Genomic DNA, 24,075 nt, shown 5'->3' with positions numbered 1-24,075 from the left:
ATGTCCACCCCGAGTCGGAGTTGGAGTCAGATGGTAAGGCAAAGTCAGAGTCGGTAGATTTTTACGTGACTCCACAGCTCTGGTAAATTATAATTTTAAAATGTTCAAATGTTTATAGTATAATTGGTTTTTGTGTGTGAAAGATGAAACTGCAAATATGCAAATATTCAAATAAAACTGATATATATTTGAATTATTTTCATTTAATTCATTAACAAAATTATATTATTTTTGTGTAATATTTTTATATACATAAATGTTATGTCACAAACCTATTTTTGGTTAAAGCCAAACAAACTGCTGAATTATCAGGCTATAATATTGTGGTAGGACTTAAATTGTATTTAACAAAAATAGTCATTAAGTAATTAGTAATTAATTAAATACAGGTATCCCTCATATAACACGGTAGTTACATTCCAAAAAGGTGGCATGCTATGCAAATTTGTTCTATACGAAACAAAGGACTAATACAAAACATGGAGTTAGGTTTGCAAAAGTTAGCAAAAGTATACTATTCTTTTTCATTATTAAGAGAAATATGTTTATTAAAGCAATCAATAATTTATTTTCAATCAATAATTAATTAATAATGCAATTAAAAGTAATGAATTACATGTTAATATTAATTTTAGTTTAACCAGGGCATTTTCTTTTTACAAATTATTGTTGTCTTCTGAACATTTTGCTGATCTTGGTCAGAAATATCAGCAATGTCTTCATTTTTCTTATTCTTAAATAAAAATAAAATATGTTATTACTGCAACAGCCTCTAAATGTCTTAATTCTATTAGTGTCAAAAAGGTACAGTGTGTGTGTGTGTGTGTGTGTGTGTGTGTGTGTGTGCGCGCGCCCTTTCTGTGAGAGTTTTAAAGGGGAGATTTCATAGTAGTAAGGGTCACTAGAGTTAGCCAGTATGAACAATGGGATATGGCTTGTGATATATGGTAGTTAGTATGCAGTTATGAAAGTTAATATTACAATCTAAGAAATGGGCTCTCAATTTACTTAATTGCTTAAGTTAAGGGTTACCCCAAAGGAAGAGTTATTGTTCACATTCATATGATGTAGAAACATATATATGTCATACATCAAGTTCAGTCATCCAGGTGACAAGATTATCATCTACGTACCTTTTGTAGGTAACTGTTGTTGAAAAGAACAGAGGTAGGTAAGACCTTTTGTTTTTATGGGTGAATTATCATTTTGCATAGATTATTTTTAAGGGGGGCTACCCATTGGTACTTCTTATTTTTTGTAAATATATAATGTTATTAAATTGAAAAAAAAAGATGAGTAGCACATCATATGAGCTAGTTCTAAGATCTGTTGGTGGTGTGTAAGATCTTGTATTTTTTTAATAACAGATCTCTGAGGGCACAGATGCATTGCTGGAGTTTTACAAAAGGATATAAAGCCTTGAAATCAAACATGGTTATATGAGCCTTGTGGGTCAACTGGATTTACCTTAAATAATATACAAGCTCTGTGGAGTTAGGGATCGTGTATGTATAATTGCCTAAGTATTTAGAGGAAAGGGTGTGTACTAAGTTTTCTAAAATGTATGTGGAAGATCTTGTTTTGTCAACAATTGATCTGAATGATGGAGTTTGACTGGTGGGTTTTGCAAAAAGTTCAGAGGTTTCTGGTGATGTGACAATAGCTTTGTCTATTTTTAACAGTTTGGTGAGTTTAGTATGTGTAAATTTTATAACTTTTGCTTGTAATTTTTCGACTAACCTTCATCCACAGGTTTGCAGTGAGTGTCATGTAGTATGTACTGGAGCAGAAGTGATCTATGTGATTCTTTTTTAATAGTACTAGTACTTTACTTTTAGGTTTATTTTTTGCTTTTTAAGTTGTTCCAGAAAGTATTGTATTGTAGATTAATGTTCACTTTATCTGTACAGTAGAAGGTTTTCCATCTGTAGAACTCTATGTGGCTCTCATCCATTCTTGCTATGAGTTTCTATGTTGGGTATTACATATTCAGAATACAGAGTGATATGCTTGGGAATGTACTGTACATTAGATTGTATCTAATTATGTTAGTGATGTAGTCAGGTGGATGAATTGTCATTCCAGCATATAAAAAGGATATCCATTAGCCTTTCCTTGTTTTGTGCATTTTAAAAATTCACTCTGGTTTCTTCTTGTGTTTGCATGCCAGGCTTTTTGTTATTCCTTGGAATACTTGGGCAGCAATTTGTATTACTTTCTTGTTTGCATTAACCAGTAAACTGTGCTCACAGTGGACAATTACTGAATGCTGATTAAATATATAAAGAACATCTAACTCAATAACCTAAAAACCAGCAAAATTGTTCTTCACTTGTCAAATGTTTTCATCCTCTTTCATTGAATATCTTCAGACTAAAGATCAAAATATAACTGGAGTTTTGCTGGTTTTTAGAATATTGAGTTAGATGTTCTTTATAACTGCAGTCACATTTGAATAAATCATTCTTATTTTTACTCATTTTATAACTTCATACATATGCATTTCCTGTACAGTGGGTGATCAGTTAACAAACATAATCTGTTCCAAGACTTTGTTCGCTATCCAAATTGTTCATTAACTGATTATTGATCTACCATTCGTTTTTATGGGAATTTGATTAATTTATTCTGGAGACCCCAAAAAATAAAAAAATATATGCTTTCTTACAACGTTTATTTATATGTAATAATAAAAAACATACATACACAGTCTTGCATTTTTATTAGTCATGTTTTTTTCCATTTGTGGAGGTTAAAGAATCTGTCAAATGTCAACTGCTTTTCTCTCTTCTTCAGGATTTTTCAGAAGTAATTAATAGCATTGTAATTTAGAGATCCCCAAGCCTATTAACCTCAATCTGGTTTGGATGCCATTCTAAGACTTGTTCTGACATCCTCCCACTTTTTCAAAAGATGTTTAATAGCAGATATCGGCATTAATCCTCTTTTTCAGAAGAGAACATATTTTGCTGAGTTTCTTGGTGTTCATTCAAGAGTTCTTGGCATTCTGTCATCAGATCAGTTTCAGGTTCCATTATGAGCTCTTCAATGTTTTTTATTTCTCAGATGTGATTTTTGTTACTCTTTAAGCTGCTTGAGTCTTCTTGATTATACTGTATCTTCCTTAGATAAGATTGAACTGCAGCCTACTGTAGACCTGTTCAAGCCATACTGCCCAGCAACATCAGACATCTGCACACTTTATACCTTTGCTATTATACTCTCAACTTTTGAAAGTAAAACTTGATGCGAAACTTAACAAGTGCCCACCCAACAGTCTCACAAATACTATAAAAGAATTGTTTCTGTGAGAAAAGTAAAAGGCTGGAATTACAAGAGAAAGTTTCAAAGTTTGAAGGAATACTATCTGATTAGTATATACCAAGTTGAGCATCGATGTCGACTTCTCCCGCACTCCGAAAAGTTTTGAATTGTTGCCTGAAGACAAGGGAAGACCAATCAGTATTCATTGTTTTATGTCGCTTCTTCTTGTGTTTGTTCTGTGAGGTGTTCGTTGTCTGAACATAAAAATCTTTCGCAAAAGTGTTTATTATTCAAACTGTTCGTTAATCAATCACTCACTGTATTTTTATTTCCATAATATAATGTTTTATTATTCTTTTACCACACATTTTTAAGATGTTACAATATGTTTATTTTTAAGTAAAAATAAATATAAAAACATGACAGATGCTATTACATTTAATTGTATAAACAAATATAAAATTGCAACTTTTAACAAAGATAATTATACTTTGCTTCCGTTATTCATTCGTCGTTTGCTCCAGTTGACAGTCCACAATTTCACAAACACAGAGGTGACCTTTCTTATGAGGCTACTGCCTCTGCAATAAAATGCAAATATGGTAAAAACGTCCTTTGGTGCTATCGCCATCTTCACATACAATACATTTTAAGTAAAAATAAATATAAAAGCAATATGTGAATATGGCAATAGAACCAGAGGACATTTTTACCATATTTGTATTTTATTGTGGAGGCAGTAACCTTTGTAAGAAAGGTCACCTCTGTGTTTGTGAAATTGTGGACTGTTAATTGGAGCGAACGATGGATGAATAATGGAAGCAAAGTATATTTATCTTTGTTAAACATTGCAATTTTGGTTATACAATTAAATGTAATGTTTATTTTTATTTAGATTTGTTGTATATCTCTGTTTTAAAATTTGTAATATATATGTTTTGTGATGCATTCCTAAATATAACACAATTAAACCCTGTGCAGGTCTTCAGTAAGATGGAAAATGTTTGTCAAATATTTACTGGAATTTCAAGGTTTTTGTTAAGTGGTGTGTCATAGTTAATTAATGTAACTTACAGATACTTGTGTTATACAATAGAATAAAAATTATAACTAAATGAAAATAAAGGTAATTTGAATGCATTTTTCAGCTTTTAGCTGTAGGGACAGAACAGTTTAATAATCAACCAAGTAAAGGTATTACCTTTCTTCAAGAGCATGGATTGCTTAAGGATCCTTTAAATCCTTCAGAAGTAGCTTTGTTCTTAAGAGATAATCCACAACTAGATAAGAGAATGATTGGTGAATATCTTAGTAATAGAAAGAATTTAAAAGTTCTTGAAGCATTTGTCAGGTAAAAATATTTTGTCTTTATTAATGTAAAATTTGTATATATATTTGCAATTTGTAATTATTTTATTTATCAGATCGTTTACTTTTGAAGATCTTCGTATTGATGAAGCTTTGAGGCAATATTTAGAAACCTTCAGACTTCCAGGAGAGGCTCCTTTGATCTCATTATTATTAGAGCATTTTGCTGAACACTGGCATGTAAGACACATAAGTATTTAAATATTTTATTATCTGAGATTTAATTTCAAATGCTTTTATTAATTTAATTTTTTGACTTTCACCATGTTTGGAAAACTATTATTTATAGTGTAATTTTATGGATTAAATTATTACCATTTAATGATTTGAATAACTTTGCTAGCTTCTGAAATTTGTATATAGTCATATTTCAGTATTCAAACTCTCCAAAGTTTTGCTGCATGACGTTCTTTAGTCCATTGCAATGTCTGAATTGAATAATTCATTTATAGCAATTCCTTATGTAACATTGTTGATAGGTTCTTGGAAACAACAATGTACAGTAATACCTCAGTTTTCGTTGACTTCGGTTATCGTCGGTTTTGGTTTTCGTCGATTTTTTTGTGAAAAATTTGTCTCGGTTTTTGTCGATTGCCTCGAATTTCATTGGCGTGCTGAAGTGACTTTGCTACTAATTTTGTGAAAACAAAGGGACATGCGTTTTCCAGCACAGTGTGGCATTATTTCTTGTTGTGTGAACATTACCCCGCAACGGCCCAACATTGGCCAATGGTTCCATTCCCTGAACACTGGGAGTTCGGTGTGGGTTTGCGCTTTGGCAGGGCAGGCTGGCCATGTGAAGTTTTCTGGGTTTTCTTCACGTCTGTAACACCTAAAAAATTATAAAAATAATTTGTTTAACAGAATATTTAAAACAACAGAATCAAAAGCTTTTGCAATATTGATATATTCCACATAGGTAGGAAGTTATAACTTGAAATTTGATAGAATGATATACATGAATGATAGAATGATATATATATGAATTTTGAGGAGATTGTAGTAGAGTGATGTTTTATGGCAGAATGTTGAACAGGACATAAATGGAAGGTAATCAAGAAGAAAATGATTTTATATAGGCAGATTTCAAATAATTTTAACATAGCAAGGGCTAAAGAAATTGGATGTTAAGAATTAAGTTATTTTAAACCTCGAGCAAAAAACCTTTTACTGATTCAAAAGAAAAATTCACATAAAATGGCATTAAAGAACATTTTTTAAAAAATGTTTTAATATCCTGCAAGCGCTTTTGACTTATTTATAAATGTCGTCTTCCGGCAGAACCGGAATAAAATAGCTTTTCAAATAGATTTTTTAAAAATTGGAACAAAAACAGCATTAGCCACTTAGAACATAACAAGTTTAAAAGTAAAGTATTAGATTTAAAATATGCATAACATCATCGCGCATGCACCTTACTGTGCAGAGATCAAGAACTGCGTTAGCTGTTTAGAATATAACACAAAATGTAGAGTATTAATTTAAATTCACATAATATCATCACACAGCACAGAAAACGGGAATGGCAATAAGCCATTTTTAACAAAAAAGGTTTAAAAATAATAAAACATCATCGTGCATGCATCTTACTGCACAGAAAAGGCAGGGGTATAGAAACGGAGCTAATGCAGGTGTTTTAACTGTTTGTATAGACTGATCCAAATCATGGGCAACTCAAGGGTGGAAGAGTTGCAAGAAGATAGCAGTGTGGTGAAAAGGGCCTCCAAAATGTACACCAAATTCCATTCCTCACATCACCTGAGCATCACCACACAGTCCCAAAGTTGGGTGTGGTGGTGCTGTACAACCATCTTGGATAGTTCGGTGTCACAGCTGCCACCTGCAATGGATCATTAGTGCTCTGATATGCAGCTGGATAGCATCCTGATGGTCGCCCCTATATAGTGGGTGTGTACCCCAGACATTGGGTTTTCCAAGGGAATAGAATATATGTCCGACTTTTCTAGGATCGAAACTGCATTCCTATCATTACATAAAAGCCTCCTCAAAGTAGGGCCTGGGGTGATGATTAAAAGTAAGGCATTTTGCCTAAAATATGGCAAATCCAGCCTGTGAGGCACCACAAAACAGCAGAAAGGGGCATACTACTGTCCACTACCTTGGGTTATGTAAGGTAGTAACTGGGAAAAGGGATCTTTTAACTCTGTTTAGGATATAGTTGTTTTGGTAAAACCATATCCTGCTGTACATACCACTGTGTGGATGATCACCAATTCAGAGATGGTAAAATGTTGTGTGGAAGGCACAAAAAAGGTCCTTCTGATTAAAGGGGCTATGGCCATGTTAACATACTGTTGTGGCTGAAAGGACATGGCAGGGATAATTGGAGGAACACTACCAAATTTGTGGTATACAAAGAATGCCAAACCTCCCTGTATCTTGGAGATGTCCAAGTCTAAAAGTGCTATTTTTCCCTCAAACTCTCTTTCCCAAGTGAAGCTGATAGAGGAGTATACATTTGTCAGATGACATTCTAATATTGGAAAGGAGTCTTCTGTATCCTGCCATGCCAGAAGAATGTCATCCACATACCTCAAGTATATCAAGAGGTAGGCTATTGTGAGAGGGAATATAAAGACCCTGTGTTCAAGATGTCTCGTGGCCAATTTCGCTAATAGAGTGGACAGTGGTGATTCCATTGGTATACTCTGTTTTTGCAGGTATACCCTCCCAATGAAGCAGAAGTACAGTGGAACCTCCCTTAACAAGCATAATTTATTCCAGAGTCTTACTCATAATGCGAAACACTCGTTAAGCGAAACAATTTTTCCCATAGAAATTAATGTAAAATATGATAATGTGTTCCATGCCAAAAAAAGTGCTCAAATGTTTTATGTATAACATTTATTCAAAAAAAATTGTACAATATACACTGTCAAGGAGCATGAATCATCATCTTTTCTTCTAGCGCGGAATGAACCATCTTGGAATGAGAATTTGATTTGCAGAAACAAAAAAAAAATCACAGATAATATGTTTGATAAACACTACAAACGATATGCCAAATTCTTGGGTTATGTAAAGGCTATAATTAAATATTAGAAATTAATTAATTTGACTAGAGGTAGGCAGTTGTTTCCATCTCATATTAAATTTAATAATTATAAATAGTTAATTTTTAATTCAGACATTTCTAAAATTTAATTTGTAATCAGTCATTAAATTTAATGACCCAAAAATTTGGCATATCATTTGGCGTGTTTATTATATAATGGACTATGGTTGTTGATGTTTATAAGTAATATGTGTGAACACAAGTTTGAAAAAATGTGTGATCACAAGCGGCACTAAGATGCTAGTGGAACAAGTGGGTTAGTGGTACACAGACTGATGGAGCATGCCGCACGTGCACAATTCAGGATTTTCCCTCTCCTCATCACTCATTATGCGAAACATCACTCATTAAGCAAGGCAAATTTTTACAATTTGTTTTGCTTGTTATGTGAAATACTCATTGTGCAAGGTGCTCGTTAAGCGAGATTCCACTGTAATTGTGTTCTGTGATGAAGAGTAAGGTTTCCCGAAACCTTTTAATATGCAGCCATTTTATTATCTATTGAAATGCTTTCAGTCATTTTTAATGATCTTCTTGAAGAACAAAAATCGAATGTTTCTGATTTGTATACAATGAAATTTGTTTTGGAATGTTTTTAAATTTGAACTTTCTAGTACGCAATCTCGTAAACATAAGATTACAATATATACATGATAATAACATGTACAAACATAAATAAAGTATACACAAACATAATAAATGAATAAATAAATAAATAAATACGTAAATAAAGTAACATAACCATAAAAAGGGCCATAATTTCACCTATTTCTTTAAACCATCTTTTTGCCTATTAATATATTTATATTACACCTGCTATATTACGGAGATTTTATTTGATTCTCTAAAGTTTAAGAATCAAATAAAATCTCACCTCTTGTGCTATTCCTTGTTCTTTCATTTTAACAACAGCACATACCTACAAAAATGAGGTGTACCCATAGGCAGCCCCATATCATAACCTATGCAAGTTAGTGGTGTGACAGTTAGAAGACAAGATCTTACCTATGTTTTTAGAGAACATTGTGGTTTACAAAAGGTACATGGATGACATATTTATCCTATGGAAGACTGAGCCGAAGGTTGATGAGTTTTTAAGATCTATGAACAACAATGCATATGGTCTTACCCTTAAGCTGGATCAAATAAGTAACTGTAGTGCTCATTTCTTAGATGTCAGCATGCATCTCAACAGGGGTTTGGTGGAAATGAGTGCTTATTACAAACCGGGCTACGCACCACTATTCATCCCAGCAAACTCGTCTGACCCCTTCTCATATAAAATTGCCACTTTCTGTGCCCTATCCAGATGGGCATACATTTATTACACCAATAGGCACAACACGCTGCTGGAGCTACAATTTATTGAAGATTTAGCAGTAGAACATGGCTACAGAAGAGACCTGATACTTGGTTTAGCCTACCCCTATGCCAACCAATTTGCTGTATGCAATGGTCCCAACACCCACTGTGCTTCTAACAGAAACGAACAACACATCACAGGCTCCAGGCACAGTTCAATCAACATTTGACATCCTTATACAAAGAGATTACAGGCCAGAGTGGTACAGAAATTGCATACAGGAGATCCAGTATAATATACGAGTTGCTATGCAATGCAAAAGATAAAATGGATCAAACCAGAGCCCAAGGAGTGTACTCAATATCTCTAAGAGATGATAGATTCTGAAGGGACTTAGTCTATATTGGCTCAACCAAACAATTTATATGTAAAAGGGTTCGTGAACATCAATATGACCAACAGGCATACCACCACCTTGTCTACGTACTCCATCCACCTGGAAGTACATGCGTGTGGGTTCAGAACACTTCGAGAACACCAAGTTAATCAGGCAAGCCTTTCAAACAGATCATATTTGTAGCCTGGAGGCATCGGAAATATATAAAGCCAGTCTAACAGGCAATTGTATTAACTTTAAGAACTGCAATACGGTGGCGCATGCATTTTACATTTTAAGAAAGAACCAGCCCAGCTGGAAGCATAGCCTGGTAGAAGGAAAGGGGGAGAGAGGAGAGGGAGGAAGAGGGGTGAAAGGAGGGAAGAAGGGAGAGAGGGATCACGTGGGGTCCGACACGGGGACCATGTAATGAGGAATCAAAAAATACAGGTAAGTACCGAATATACAATGAATACAGTATTATTTAACAATAATATTCCTGACAAAATATTACTAAATTCCATAAAAATTTAAGTGAAGGAAAATCCAATGTTGTACACAGACGGGACCCTGGGGAAATATACAGAAAGATAGGGTCCTTAGATGATTGTTGACTCTGATATGGGTTTAGGTGTTCTCAATGCTAGCTGAGGATTTTGATGGTGCCGATGAACTTCATGAGCGCATTGAAGATGTTCTTATGCTTTAGAAGAATGTCCAGGGTGCAGGGCCAGGCGATGTTTTCAGCTAAGGTGGCTTTAATGAGGTATTGTCTTTCTTTATCGTAGAGCGGGCAGTTGAAGAGTATGTGCTCACTATCCTCCCACTCAGCCAGGAAGCAGGTACAGTGCCCGGTTCCTTTATGAAGGAACCGCGCCAGGCAGCTACTCATGTTCCCGTGACCGGTGAGTAGCTGCGTTAGTTCATAAGTGGGGATTAGGTGACTGAGCTTATTCCTGTCCTTTATGGAGGGTAGGAAACCATACACAGTTCTACCCATGTTACTGCTGTCCCAGCATTTTTGCCAGCACATGGTAGCAAAGCTATGTACTTGATTAGCTAGCCAGCTATAGGGAACCTTGTCGTATGAATACATGTGAGGATTTGTAATGCCCTTTTTGGCAAGAAGGTCCGCTTGAATGTTTCCCTTAACTCCAGAGTGTCCCTTGATCCAACTGAGGGTGATGTGGGTTTGCTGGATGTTATCCAATGTGCTGAGGGTGTCTCATACAATAGGAGGATTAAAGTTCTTGTTCTGGACCTGATGGAGAGCGACTCTGCTATCAGTGTTAATGGTTATCCTTTTACTTCTGAGAATCTTGGGGGTGTTGCGGATGTATTTAATTGCCTTCAGAATCGCTAGCGATTCAGCCTGATTGTTGGTACAATAGTTCTCCAACCTGAAGTATTGTTGGTGTAGTGTCTTGCCATTCTGCCCGTACACAACAAAAGACCCACTCATGCCCAGTTTAGAGTGCGAACCATCAGTGTATATGCAAATGCTGCTATCATCAGGAGGAGGGGTCCCATTTAAAAGAATATCACATCTGGGTTCTATAGCAGGGTGCAGGTGGCTAATATTATAGTTGATGTCGAGGCCTTTGTTGATAATGAAATTTGTCAGTTGGGGGATGAGGTCCCCTTCAGCAAAGGAAGCCACCTTCTTGTTGTAATGGTCTATAGCCACCGCTTTTCTGACTAATCTTTTGATGTTGTGAAGCAGGTACCTCTCATTAATGTACAGGTCTATTGGCATCAGGTTAGAAATAGTGAGCAGCCCATTGGTGGGGGCCGTCTTATAAGCCTAGGCAATAAAAAGGGTAGCCAGCCTCTGAAGCGATAGAAGTTTCTTGCTGATATGGGCAGTTTTTACCCTATGGCCCCAGACTTTGCAGCCGTAGGCTGCAATTTGTTGAGTGACGGCTATATAAGTGGTCCGCCTGGCTTTAAAGCACAAGCCCCACTTATTCCTGGAAATGGCAGCAAGGGCATAAGTAGCATTCGCAGCCTTCTCATAAACACGGAAGATATGTTCCTTCCACAACAGTTTTTGATCAATAGTAAGACCCAGATAATTGAGAGCTGTGGTGTGCTGAATTTTATGATTTTTAATTTTCACGGACGGTAGTTTCTGCAGGGGATTCCCTTTAGGGAAAAGGATGCAGTTGCATTTCTTGTAATTTATTTTTAGGTTAACCTTGTCGCTCCAGTCTTGTACCTGTATTAGGAGTTTACTCATGTCTTCTTGCAGTGTCTGTTGATTTGGGTGGGACATCATTATTACGATGTTGTCCGCATAGCCCTGTACCACTGTGTTGTGGGGCTTGCCTTCCTGGATTTTTAGGAGCCCATTGTATAGGATATTCCACAGCAGAGGTCCTGATTTGGATCCCTGCGGGCACCCCCTACTGATGGTCCTGTTGTAAATCAGCTTTTCACTGTAATAGTATGTAGCACTGCGGTCGCTCAAGTAACTATGAGTGACTCTATAGATATTGCCAGGGCAGTTGGTCTCTCCCAGTTGGTGCAGGATCATTGGCCACCAGGCGTGGTTAAATGCACCTTTAAAGTCCACTGCCACGAGAAGAGTGTGCTTACTTTCTTTTTTGGCAGAGGTAATGTAGTCAACCAGGTTATCTAGAGTGCTAATGGTGCTTTTCCCTTTGGTAAAACCAAATTGTAGTGGGTGGAGGAATTCTTTGTAGTGTAGGTGAGTTTTAATTCTATTAATGACCAGAGCATCAAGAATCTTTCCCGGGAATGACAGAAGGGAAATCGGTCTAAAGTCTGACGGGGCTTGTGGGATGTTGTTCTTGTTTTTTGGGATCAGCATAAGAGAGGCTTGTTTCCAGCTTGTTGGAAAATGCCCAATATTCAGGCATTTATTAAGGATGACTTGGAATGTGGTGGGTAGGGCTTCAAAGGCTTCTTTAGCCATTTTCCATGTAATAAAGTCTGGCCCTGGTACTTTATTCCTTTTTATATTGTTCACCTCCCTCAGGATCTCATTTGCCGAGAATGGCCTGTCGTTGTGGTCATTGCAGTAGTTGAGGGCTCTTTCTCTGATTACTTTCTGGTGATCTGTATCATGAATTGGGTTATCTTGAGGAAAAAGCTCATCCAGGATATGGCTGCAGGTGTCGTAAATGGAGGTTGTGAATGAACCTTGCCCATTTGCTATGGTGGGGGTACACTGCTGGATTTACTTTTGCTATGTACTGTGTAGTAAGGGACTGACCAGGGGTTGTCCCCACACTTATTTGTGCAAAAATTTTTCCATGACCTAGTCCTGCTTGTGTTAATAAGATGTTTATATTGCTTGTAGCAGTCCAGGTATTCCAGCCGTCGCTGCTCTTTCAGGTATGGGTCAGTTTCCTTCCTAAATTTGCGTTTACACCTCTTTACCCCTTTCCTCTTTCTCTTCAAGTCTTCATCCCACCAGGGGGCATCCACTCTTTTAACAGTGACCTTAGTGGTTAGGTACAGAGCCTCATGGATAGTGTTGTCTAGATCCTCTTTAGAGTTGAGGTTTATGAGCGGTAGAGGCCTCCACAAGCTGGTAAGACAGTGTTTGAAATGGTCCCAATTTGTCCTATTAATTATTCTATAAGTATTCCTTACCTTACCACCCTTAATATAGGTCAGGATATAGTTGTGATCACTAGCTGAAGTGGTGTCCAGAGTACTGCAGTCCACTTTCTGTTTGAGGATGGGATTCCCCAGGCTAATATCTATCCAGCTTTCTCCTGTGCTCGCAGAGAAGGTTGGCAGTGGGCTGTCATTAAGTGAGGTGAGGTCATATGTAGCCATAAACTCACATAATAGGTATCCTCTCAGATCTTCTATCGGACTATGCCAAAGATGGGATTTGGCATTGAAATCCCCCATCAGTAACACAGGATAACCATGTAGGCAGTTCATGGTCGTACCAAGCTTCCAAGGGCGTTCCTAAGGTCTTCGGCCGGGGAGCATTAAAAGGATATGATGTAAAGACTATGCTAATCAGTTTCCACTTTGATTGTGGTGTAATATTGGGTAGAGTGTTGGACCATGAGATGAACCAATAAGTCCTTATTATATATTACCAGGCCAGATTTAATTACACTGCTAGAGTTTGCTAATGTGAGCACCCTACTTGAACCTAACATGGTCACCTTGTTGTTAGAGATGTATGGCTCTTGAATAGCAAGTATATCCACATTTAGGTTGTGGACCATTTGAAGGGCTTCAGATGATGCCGCCTTTGACCTTTGTAAATTAATCTGTAAGATGTTGAGTGTGTCCTTAAAGACATGACGTTGTTGTTTGTTATAAGCCATTATGGTATTATGGTGAACTGAGGCACTGATCGTGGAACAGTCGGAGTCAATTATTTGTACTGGGTTATCCAGACCTGATTCGCCTTATAGTGCTGTAACATTTGACAGCTTTTATCAAATGCATTATGGTCTGTCGGCAAGGCTTTATTTTCTGGGACTGTTTTATTATACTTCTTACAGTTAGTACATACTGGGACCTTTCTGAGGTTTGGGCACTCGCTGAACATATGCCTCTTGGTACAGTGTGTGTAGTGTTGCTTATCCGAACAACGGTGTGACGTGTGTCCAAAACCAGCACAGTTATAACACCTAATAATATCTAGATAATCATCGATCCTGATAGAACTCCACCCAAGATACTGTATTTTATGGACTATAAGACGCTACAGACTATAAGACGCACCTTAATTTTTAAGCAATTTTTAAAAAAAAATACCTATAAGACGCTACGGAGTATAAGACACATCTGAATTTTGGAGGCAATTTTTCGAAGAAAAAAGTGCGTCTTATAGTCCGTAAAATACGGTATATTCTCCTGTCTTGCATGAGGGCGTTTTGTATATCTGGCCTGACGTTCAGTATGATATGTCTCGCTTGGGAGTCATTCTTAGGACGGAAACTATGTGACACAGTAGTACCTTCATTGAACCCCTCCTGAGTTGCGATTACTGCCAGATGAGTATTCTGGTCATGTATGTCATTTATTAAGTCTTCCTCCTTCACGCTGACTGGTATGTTATATAGAATAACCTTTGGGACTTTCTTATGTTTTTCTTTTAGCTTGATCTTATCCGTTAGAGCTTCCTGGGGTTGCACTGCGTTTATCAAGGTTTGCAGGTCTTTATCCTCATGAACCTGTATTTTCAAGTCCCCACTTGGGAGGGGGCGAATGGATTTGATTTTGACCCCCAGTCTTTTCGGATCCACGTGTGTTTGGAGAAGGTCAAGAGTCTCCTCGGGGATAGGAGTCGGATCATTTGGGTTCATAATGGCCGAGACAATAACCTTGTGGTTTATATTTTTAGGGTTTTTGATCCCTTCCAGCACTGCTGACTTTGATGCAATAAGCTTGGTAGTGCTACTGACAGGCCTTGGATTACGTTGTATGATGGCTGCATAAGTTTCTCGAAGGGGTTGTTGGCCTGGGTTGGCAAGAACTTTGACTTTCTCACGTAGCTCTATAACCATGCCAAATATTTGATTGGCAGCCGCATGCATCTTAACGGCTGCCTGTTTGACAATGGCGCGTTCCTTAGATTTTACCGAGATATTAGTATTTGTCGGAATGTTGTTCATTATCACCACCAGTTGTTCATTTATGGACGTAATAAGGTCCTCCTCCATGAAGCTATTGTTGGATATTTCATATATTTCACCGTCTGCCATGTTGACACCAGTAGAGAGGCACAGCACAGTAACACAGATGAGAATTCCGAACTAAAAGTATTTGACGGGCGACACAGAACGAGCCCAAAGTTCACTTGAGCCGTTTAGCTAAGGTAAGCCAATCGGCTTACGAAAAGTCACAGAGTACTAAGACAAGTCAATGGTAAAAACCAGTGGCAACCCAAAAGAATACCTTGTGCCGTACACTATGAGATGATGCAGATAAAAATACACAGAGAAGTGCCCGACAAACAACGACCCGCCGAACGGCTATGAAAATGCCGATTGGCTTAACACTTGGCCGCAAAAATAACAACCCAAACAAAAACTGCAGCACGGAGAAAGACAGGGAAAGCAACCAAGGTGCGCCCACCTGGAAAAGGAAACAGCAAACACGAGACCGGAAACCACCAGGAAGCCGACGCTGAACGACTAAACACCCGCCGACCGGCCAGAGCAACCACGTGGCGACAACAAGCCTTTGTTAACGGTAAAGAACAAATACGTAAAATTCTCCGTGACTGCTTAAGCTAGGCAAACGAAGTTTATACACCATTTTACTGAACGTAATAGCTATAAAACATCGTCAACAGAGTAGACCGGAAACACAAGGGAGGCCCGATGGGACCTGAACAAAGCCGAAAAGTTCGGACATTCGTAACTCAAAACTGCTGCTTCGATTTTAAAAAAGTAAACACTTGTAGATTCCTTGTCAGATTCGCTATCCAACAATATATAATAACCAAACATAACCACAAAATAACTAAAGTTGTCGCAATTGAAAACGGAGCACAGTACACACACATGTAATTTCTGGCACCAATTTTGGACTTCTAACCGCATGGAAGTACATGTATGAAAGAGTTTAGCAAAGTTAACCCATAATAATTTCATCTTATACAAAATGTATGGCTTAAAAATTTGTATGGATCACATGATCGCACTTCTACAGTTTTTGTCAATCAACCCTATAAATTTGCCTTACATGATGAGATATTCAAAATTTTTAAAAATCAATTTTCGAGTATTATCATTTGACTATGGAATTTGGTTTTGTTAAAAACCTGAGGCAGGCCTTGGTGAAGGCTGAAAACATTCGGAATTTTTGTTGAAGTTCTGTTACTGGAAAAAAAGTTTTGTTTGTATTTAATTTATTACTTCAGTAATTTATGAAGAACATAGTTATAAGATAAAAGTAAAACATGAGTCAAAGAATGACCTGGAAAACCAGAACAACAATAATCAAATTTAAATGAAAATTGGGAGTAAAAAGCAGGCTCTATCTCCACTATACATCTTCACTATAATATATTATATTGTCCTTCAGATAATGCTTGCTATTTTTTTTCATGTTTTCGTATTTCTCTTTGTAAAGGTTGAAGCCATGTCAACAAAACATTCATTCATAATTAATTAATTCTTTATTTTTTTTTACTTTATTTATTACTATTGTTAATTACATGCATTTATGCAAAAACTCTGTGATTCTTTATAAGTAAAAATTTGAAAAATATTGTGATTTGTTACTATATTTAATAAAAGAAAATATCCTTAATACCTATTTTTAATTTATTCTTATTTTGTAAATCAGTATAGAAAACATTGACACTTCTTATTTTTAAAATGTCACAATAAAAGGTTGGAAACTTCTGCTTTAGAGAATTTGTTGCATTTTCTTGTGCTAACATGGTTGTTTTTTACATAATTTCTTATTACAGAAAAGCAATTCGGAACCTTTTCATAATAACGATGCAGCTTTTACATTAGCATATGCCATTATTATGTTGAATGTAGATCAGCACAATCATAATGTTAAAAAACAAAATAATCCTATGACAGTTGAGGTAATTATAAGTTGTTTCATTTTTTAATACTTGTTTTTTATTTAACTTAAAAATTTGATGATAACATCAGATTTATATTTTTAATACATAGGAATTCAAGAAAAATTTAAAAGGAGTTAATGGAGGACAAGATTTTGATGAAGAAATGCTGGAAGAAATATATGTATCCATAAGGTATGTACTTATGATTATTAGATGATATATTAATTTTTCATAACAAAAATGATAGAATATATGTAATTATTTAAAAGTTAAAAGCCTACAAAATTATTTTTCAATAATAATGTCAAATAATTTTCAAATAGATGAACACTTTATTTTTAAAACTCACTTTTGAAAAATACGTATAAATGGAATAATGAAGTATAATTTAAATAATAACAGTTTTGAATTTAATATCCAAATTTTTTCTGTTAAATCTGAATATATAAGTTATTTTATCATGCATCAATTAGCCATTTTATCATCTCTATTGTACACTCTTAGAAATGTGTGAAGCTTTGTTTATATAATTGTGAGATTCTGGAGGGGGCAATTTAGTAATTAGATTAATTAAACTAATGTGCAATTAATATAGAAGAAGGAAAAATCGACTTCCTTTCTCCCCCACCTGGCATTGCCGGCGACCTCTGATAGATAAGACCGATCAAATATCCTTCTAAGTCAACAGTTGTTTTGATGTTTGGACTTATGTTACAACTTTAGACTATTAATGATAGAAAACTGTCAAATGGATTAAATTATGAGGTGAGAAGAGTCCCACCACCTCATTGCCGACGTCTGTGAATTTTGACATTGTTGCCTTATGTGGTAAAAAGAGTCAGATTGCTCTGTTTGAGGTAATGATACATCTTGAACTTAGAATGCATTAAATCAAAGTCACCTGAGATTGTTCTCACATGGGATGCATTTAAAAAGGGGCTTCAAGTTGAATCTTGGGGTGCAGACATTCTAGGAGCATAGACAAAACTCTGCCTGCCAGCTTCCCACTGGCCTACAGACCACAGATTCTCAGCTAGATCCACGATCATCTCCATAATGTCGCATGAATAGAATCCATAAACATCGAGTAATCATCACGAGGTATTTTACTTAGAATTGTATACTCTCTCTCTTGGTCTTTAGCATATAAGATAGTTAATAAAGTTGAGATCTAATGATGTATTTTCCAAGCAAAGACCTGAGTGTAGTTGTATATAGAGTTAATGTAGTCCTTCATTTAGTTTATTAAATTTTTAAAATGAAAACAACACCTTTCTTTCAAAAATTCCAGCAACAAACTTTAATCATATAAAAACGTTTTCGACTGATTTCACCAGTCTTCTTCAGTTAAACGAACAAAAAATAAAAAGAATGAACTAATAATTCAAATTTACAAAATCATGAGAACGGAAAGAATTTTCACAATTGCGTAGACTATGCAAAAAGACTGATGAAATCAGTTGAAAACGTTTTTATATGATTAAAGTTTGTTGCTGAAATTTTTGAAAGAAAGGTGTTGTTTTCATTTTATTATACCAATTCCAGTAAGTTTGTTATTTTTATTAAATTTTTATTGTTTGTTAACCTGTCACCCTGTCTTATTATGGAGAATGGACCCTATTGACTTATCCGCCCCTTTGTCATCCAGTGACACTTGGGCGAGGATTTTCCATCCTCGACACCGAAAAAAGGGTTTTACCCCCTAAACCCTCGGCTTCTCACAAGTGGTATCAGGAGTGAGGTTAGGAAGCCAACATCTAGGGGCTTCTGTCAATAGTGGTGTCAGTTGGCCACTTTAGAGAGGTTTTTCCAATTTTTCACTTTTTGAAAGAGATAGGAGTAAAGATTAAACAGTACTGTTAAGTTATACTTAAGTGATGGAAGAAAACCCAAGGGCAACTGTACGAACCACTGGAGGATTAGTTCCTCTACTTCCTGTCTTTTCCGGTGACCCAAATGGCTCCCATGTTGGTGATTTCTTCAATTCCCTGTCGGACATAGCTAAGATTGCAGCCTGGACAAAGGCCCAGAAGTTAGTGATAGCATGATTGAAACTCACGAGTATTGCAAGAGAGTTTGTCCAAACAGACAAACGTATAAAGGATGTCGAAGATTTCAACACTTTTAAGCGCCTGATGTATGAATGATTTGAGAAAGAGCCTTATACATTTAGGCTGCAAAAATTTTCTAGTTTCATACAGAAAGAGATGAAGACGTCCAAACATATGCCGTCCCTCTTCAAACCCTCACCTCTGAAATCAAAATAGCCCAAGTAGGAACAGACGCTGCAGAAACAGCTATGATACAGAGGATCCAGAGTAGCAAGTTAGATATGAGGCCTAGAGTCAGTTTTTGAATGGAATCGATATAAAAATTAGGCAACAGGGCATATTGAGGGAGCTTAAAACATTTGATGAGGTTCTGCAGGCAGCAATAAGCAAAGAAATGATTGAAAATCTCACCACCCATTCCGACGTTATAATAAGGCATATAAAAGAAAATGAGCCAGTATCAGAAAGATCTAAAGAGAACTGGGAAATTTTAACTGCAGCCATAGACGATCTTAGCAGTAGACTGGATGACATAATGACTACCCACCTACAGAAAGGAAAATCAAACTAAGGGATGCAACAGACAAGAGGACAATCCAAACTGAAACTTTTATCCAACATAATAAAATAAATTAAAATTCATGCCAACTTTGGAATATATAATAACTACACTTAAGTGTTGTGATGTTACCAATATCAACTTCAGCGTATGAGAATGTTCGCTAGTACTTTCAGTAGCATAATGTTAGGCCGCGACTCCACTAGCCATAAAACAGCCATAAAACCCCTCACCGTAAAAGCTTTTAATCACGTGACCTGTTTGCGCTCGGATTGCGGTGGAGGTCTGGCTAGCGAAGCTTTTTACGGCGACAGTACTATTACGGTGTATACGTGATATATCAATATAAAGACAATAATTATATTCTACGAGTTTTCTCTATACTATAATTACAAATATAGTAAAAGTAATATCTTTACTTTCATATAATGACTTTTGTTATTATATTATTAAGATAATATACAGCATTTATAAGCTTAGCTTTTTTATTATATACTCCTCTAAATTGAAGGATTTTCCTTTGGCCGTTCATATCGCGTGTTTTAGGCATCCATTATTATAATCGGGATATCTCTTGTCGTAGATACATGAATACTTTCGGATGTTTTCGATAAATTTTTCCAGATCTTCTAGAGTAGCCACGAGAGAACGTACACAAAAGCTCGTTTTCTGCCATTTTCACACCGTGTCACGATGACCTAGATTTAACTGACTTCTGATTGGTGGATGGTACCGGTTTACGGTCGTATTCACTTCGAAAGTTGAACACTGTTCAACTCGCTTTTACGTTGGTTTTACGACCTGTTCAGGCGTAAAATATCATGGTCACGTGATTAAAAGCTTTTACGGCGAGGGGTTTTACGGCCCTTTTACGGCTAGTGGCGTCGTGGCCTTACTGTCATCAGGCAAATATCGAATACAACAGCTATAGAATTTTCAAATAATTCAATCAACAGTTTTAATTTCTTTTTTTGCATAAACATATTTATTGTAATAAACCGTGTCCTCTAATAAATATCACAGCTGAAAGATGAAAAAAGTTGTATAAATGCCCTTCAATATATAAATACCTATACCTGAACCCAATTCATGAAGAATAGAAATAATAGATGTCCTTTAGTAAACAGTGCAGTTGCAAGCCGAATAACATTATAGACAGCACACTGTTTATTATAATAAATATAGTACTAAAATTATAATGAATTATATGCAAATAAATATGAAAATATTGTAAATTCATTTTGATTTTGAACAGGAATGAAGAGATAGTGATGCCGGCAGAACAAAGTGGTCTTGTTCGAGAAAATTATTTATGGAAGGTGAAATATATTTTATGTAATAATTCTACTTATATAGATATATTTAAATTCAATATTAAGGGTTTAATAATTTATGAAAACCTACTTAAAGCCAAATTAATTGACTATTAAATTATTTATTAGTTATTTGGTACTACAGATGGATTATTACAACTTTTCAATGGTGAATTTTTTTATAAAATGATTTAATGAAATCCTACAAAAATTTCAATAAACAAGAGTTTGGAATAGAAATTTTAATTCATTAACTCTTAAAATAATTTTCAGCTTTTCTCTAGATGAAAAGTGTGTATATGCACTATATAAGTAAGGCTAGGATATCTAGGCACTAAAAATTATATAGATTACCCTCTCAAAGATAACCAATTAAGTGTAAATAAGAAAGAACTCAAAACTATAAGTTTTCTTAAGTCAACATCAACTCTAACAGTCATAAGCAAATGTATTCAGCTTTTTTTTAAAGGCCATCAACAGGCTGTTACATAAAATTGCAATATACTTTAAATGAAAACAAACATGAAACATCAAGTATGACAACACTATATACAACTCAAAACATGTGTAACATTGCAATATTTAAACTAATATGAAAATTACAACCAATTGCAATATCGCATATGTATTGAATTGAATTCCTAAGTCTAGGAAACTGCTTTTATATCCCCTGAATTATAGAAGTTTCTCACCAGTCCTTTGAACCATGTTGTGAATTCTTTCACTGATTATTATTGTCAAACTTTCCTGTCCAAAAAGTATGACTTGGGATGCAAAAGTTGCTACCCAATGTAATTTGACCAGTAATCTGACAATGGTAGTGACTGTATAGAAAAATAAAGATATATGTAAATAATCACTTGTGTGAGGTTATATAAACTTCTAAGATATATGTATTTAAGTTAGGCTTACCAGACGTCTCGTTTTGACCGGGATTGCCCCGGTTTGATGATAATGTCCCAGCGTCCTCGCCAGTTTGTCATTTTGTCCCAGTTATTTGGTAAAATTTTAAAAGTGTCGAATATACAAGTAAAAATAGTGCAGCCTCGGGTAAAATGGCAATTTGGCAATTACCCCTCTGTTACACTCACTATTGCCAATCTAAATATTTCGTATCTAGATCTAAGTATTGTTAATGTTGTCTAGATGTTTTCCCCAAATTTTATAGCATATGGCCTAATGAATTTAGATGTTTTATTTTGTCATTCAGATATTTTTTCACAGAATTTATAATAGCATGTAACCTATGAGATCCCGATATTTTTATTTAATTTTTTTTTAGATATTTTGTTTCAATTAGAGTTGGCAACATTGAAACTTACACTAGCCACGTCATTGCTACTCATGTCATATCTTAGTCGAGTTCAAATTGCTGGTTGGCATTTGCAATTATTTTGTATTGTGCATTAAATTAATTTAATCTCTAAAATGCCAAAAAGAAACCATGTTTTTACTGATGATTGAAAAAAGTCTGTGATCGTATTGACCAAGTAAAATATGACCTGTGCTTTTCAGAATTTTCAGTAACTTATGGTGAGCATTTAAACATTAAAAATCACTTGAAATGTGCGAAACATACGGCAAGCAATAGGAACGTCCTCAAATGTATTGTTGTATTTTAAATATACCAATTTAAGTGACAAAGAATTTTTTAAAAAGTTCACACTAGTGATAAATATTAATAACTTCTTAATAATAAGATATGTTTATTTCAGTTATTAAAAATTGCTTTTAACTCGTTTTTGTTAACAACTACTTTATTTAGCTTTTTCAATCATAGATACTTATCCTAGTAGGCTTAATTTTCTGTTGCGAGTATTTTCTCAAAATTATCCCGGTTTGAGAAAAAATATTACGGTAAGCCTAATTTAAGTAAATCACAGTTAAAGATTCTAAATAAATATTAACAAAATTAAAATTTTTGCATCTTTAATTTTCACACATGCCTCATAATAAATTACATGAACCTGAAATTTTTGGGAAGAAGCATTTTTATCAATATTGCTTACACTTCAATTGGAACAAGGTTTGTTTAAAGAACACAAAATAGAATAAATATTAAAATACAAATAAAAAATTCTTTATTATTAAATATAGTTGAGTCCGCATAAGTCATCATAGGTATAACTCGACACCATTGGTTAAGTAGTCAGTTTCTGTGGTTCCAGTCAACTTACATAGGGATTAATGTTAAACTCTGGTTTACTCGACACCATTTAACTTATCACCACTGAATAAATCAACATACTTTTGCTGTCACACATGCGTTTAGATGTTCGATAAGTTGACTCCCCTCCTGAAAAAAATGAGTTCACACTGCATAGTGCGGTGTAAACTCATTTTTTTTATAAGGGTAGTCGTCGACTTATTTATATATATATATAAATAAAAATGCCCTAATATTTTATGTATTTTTATATATAAAATAATAACAGATAAATAAAAAGAAAATATAACAATCTATATCAACGTCACAGCAGAATCCGACTTTGCATTTTCTCATGTCAAACATTATTTGTTGCATGTGTTTCACATTTCTGTGAGAAATGAGTGTCTGAAAGCTAACAATGCTTAGGCTGAAGGAAAAATACAAACTTGTTTCTGAATTTGAATGTAAGAAAACTTTGCAAGCCAAATTTGCAAAACAAAAAAAACCTTTCAAAAACAACATTGGTGGGAATCCTGAAGAAAAAAGAGGAAATTAAGAAACATTTTCTTGGATTTTCGTCGCGGCTGTCTTGAAAACGTTAAAGAAAGTTGCTGTAGAAAGACGTCGAAGATGCTCTGGTATGTCGGCTAAAGCAAATTCGTTCATCGAATCTCCTTGTTTCAGGACCGATACTGAAACAAAAGGCGATGGAAATTGCTGGGGTACTTGGAGTAGAAACCAACTTTAGTGTCAGTGATAAATGGTTAGAGAGGTATATTGCACTACTCTATTTTCTTAATTGTAGTACAGTATTATGGTTTTTTCAACTTTGCTTTAGTCATCATATCGGATAACTCAACACATTTTCACTTCTTCTTGGGGTGTCGACTTATGCGGACTCAACTGTAATAAGAAATAAAGTGTATATTAGTTAGATAATTTAGACTAATTACAATAATCATTAAAGTTGTCATGTTTCACACATTTTACTAAAACAGTACTGCTTCAGTAGGGTGTTTGAAACAGGTTGATTTGTATTGACAACATGTTAAGTAAGAGTACTAATTTCACAATGCTACCTTTAA

At 35.3% G+C, this 24,075-nt stretch overlaps 1 protein-coding gene across 1 annotated transcript in view; it reads left to right on the top strand.

Annotated features, from left to right (window-relative positions):
* garz (Sec7 domain-containing protein garz) overlaps positions 1 to 24,075 on the top strand; it is a 170,712-nt gene that overhangs the window by 66,572 nt on the left and 80,065 nt on the right. The window contains exons 14-18 of the mRNA XM_067285351.1: positions 4,413 to 4,615; positions 4,689 to 4,812; positions 16,811 to 16,936; positions 17,028 to 17,110; positions 20,784 to 20,847. Of these exons, the coding sequence (XP_067141452.1) occupies positions 4,413 to 4,615; positions 4,689 to 4,812; positions 16,811 to 16,936; positions 17,028 to 17,110; positions 20,784 to 20,847 (600 nt within the window). The remainder of the gene's footprint in view (positions 1 to 4,412; positions 4,616 to 4,688; positions 4,813 to 16,810; positions 16,937 to 17,027; positions 17,111 to 20,783; positions 20,848 to 24,075) is intronic.

Source organism: Centruroides vittatus, unplaced genomic scaffold (genome assembly GCF_030686945.1).
Source record: "Centruroides vittatus isolate TY-2023 unplaced genomic scaffold, ASM3068694v2 scaffold_2520, whole genome shotgun sequence".
Taxonomy (NCBI): Eukaryota; Metazoa; Arthropoda; class Arachnida; order Scorpiones; family Buthidae; genus Centruroides; species Centruroides vittatus.
The sequence above is the reverse complement of the archived record's forward strand: the minus strand, read 5'-3'. Positions and strand labels throughout refer to the sequence as shown.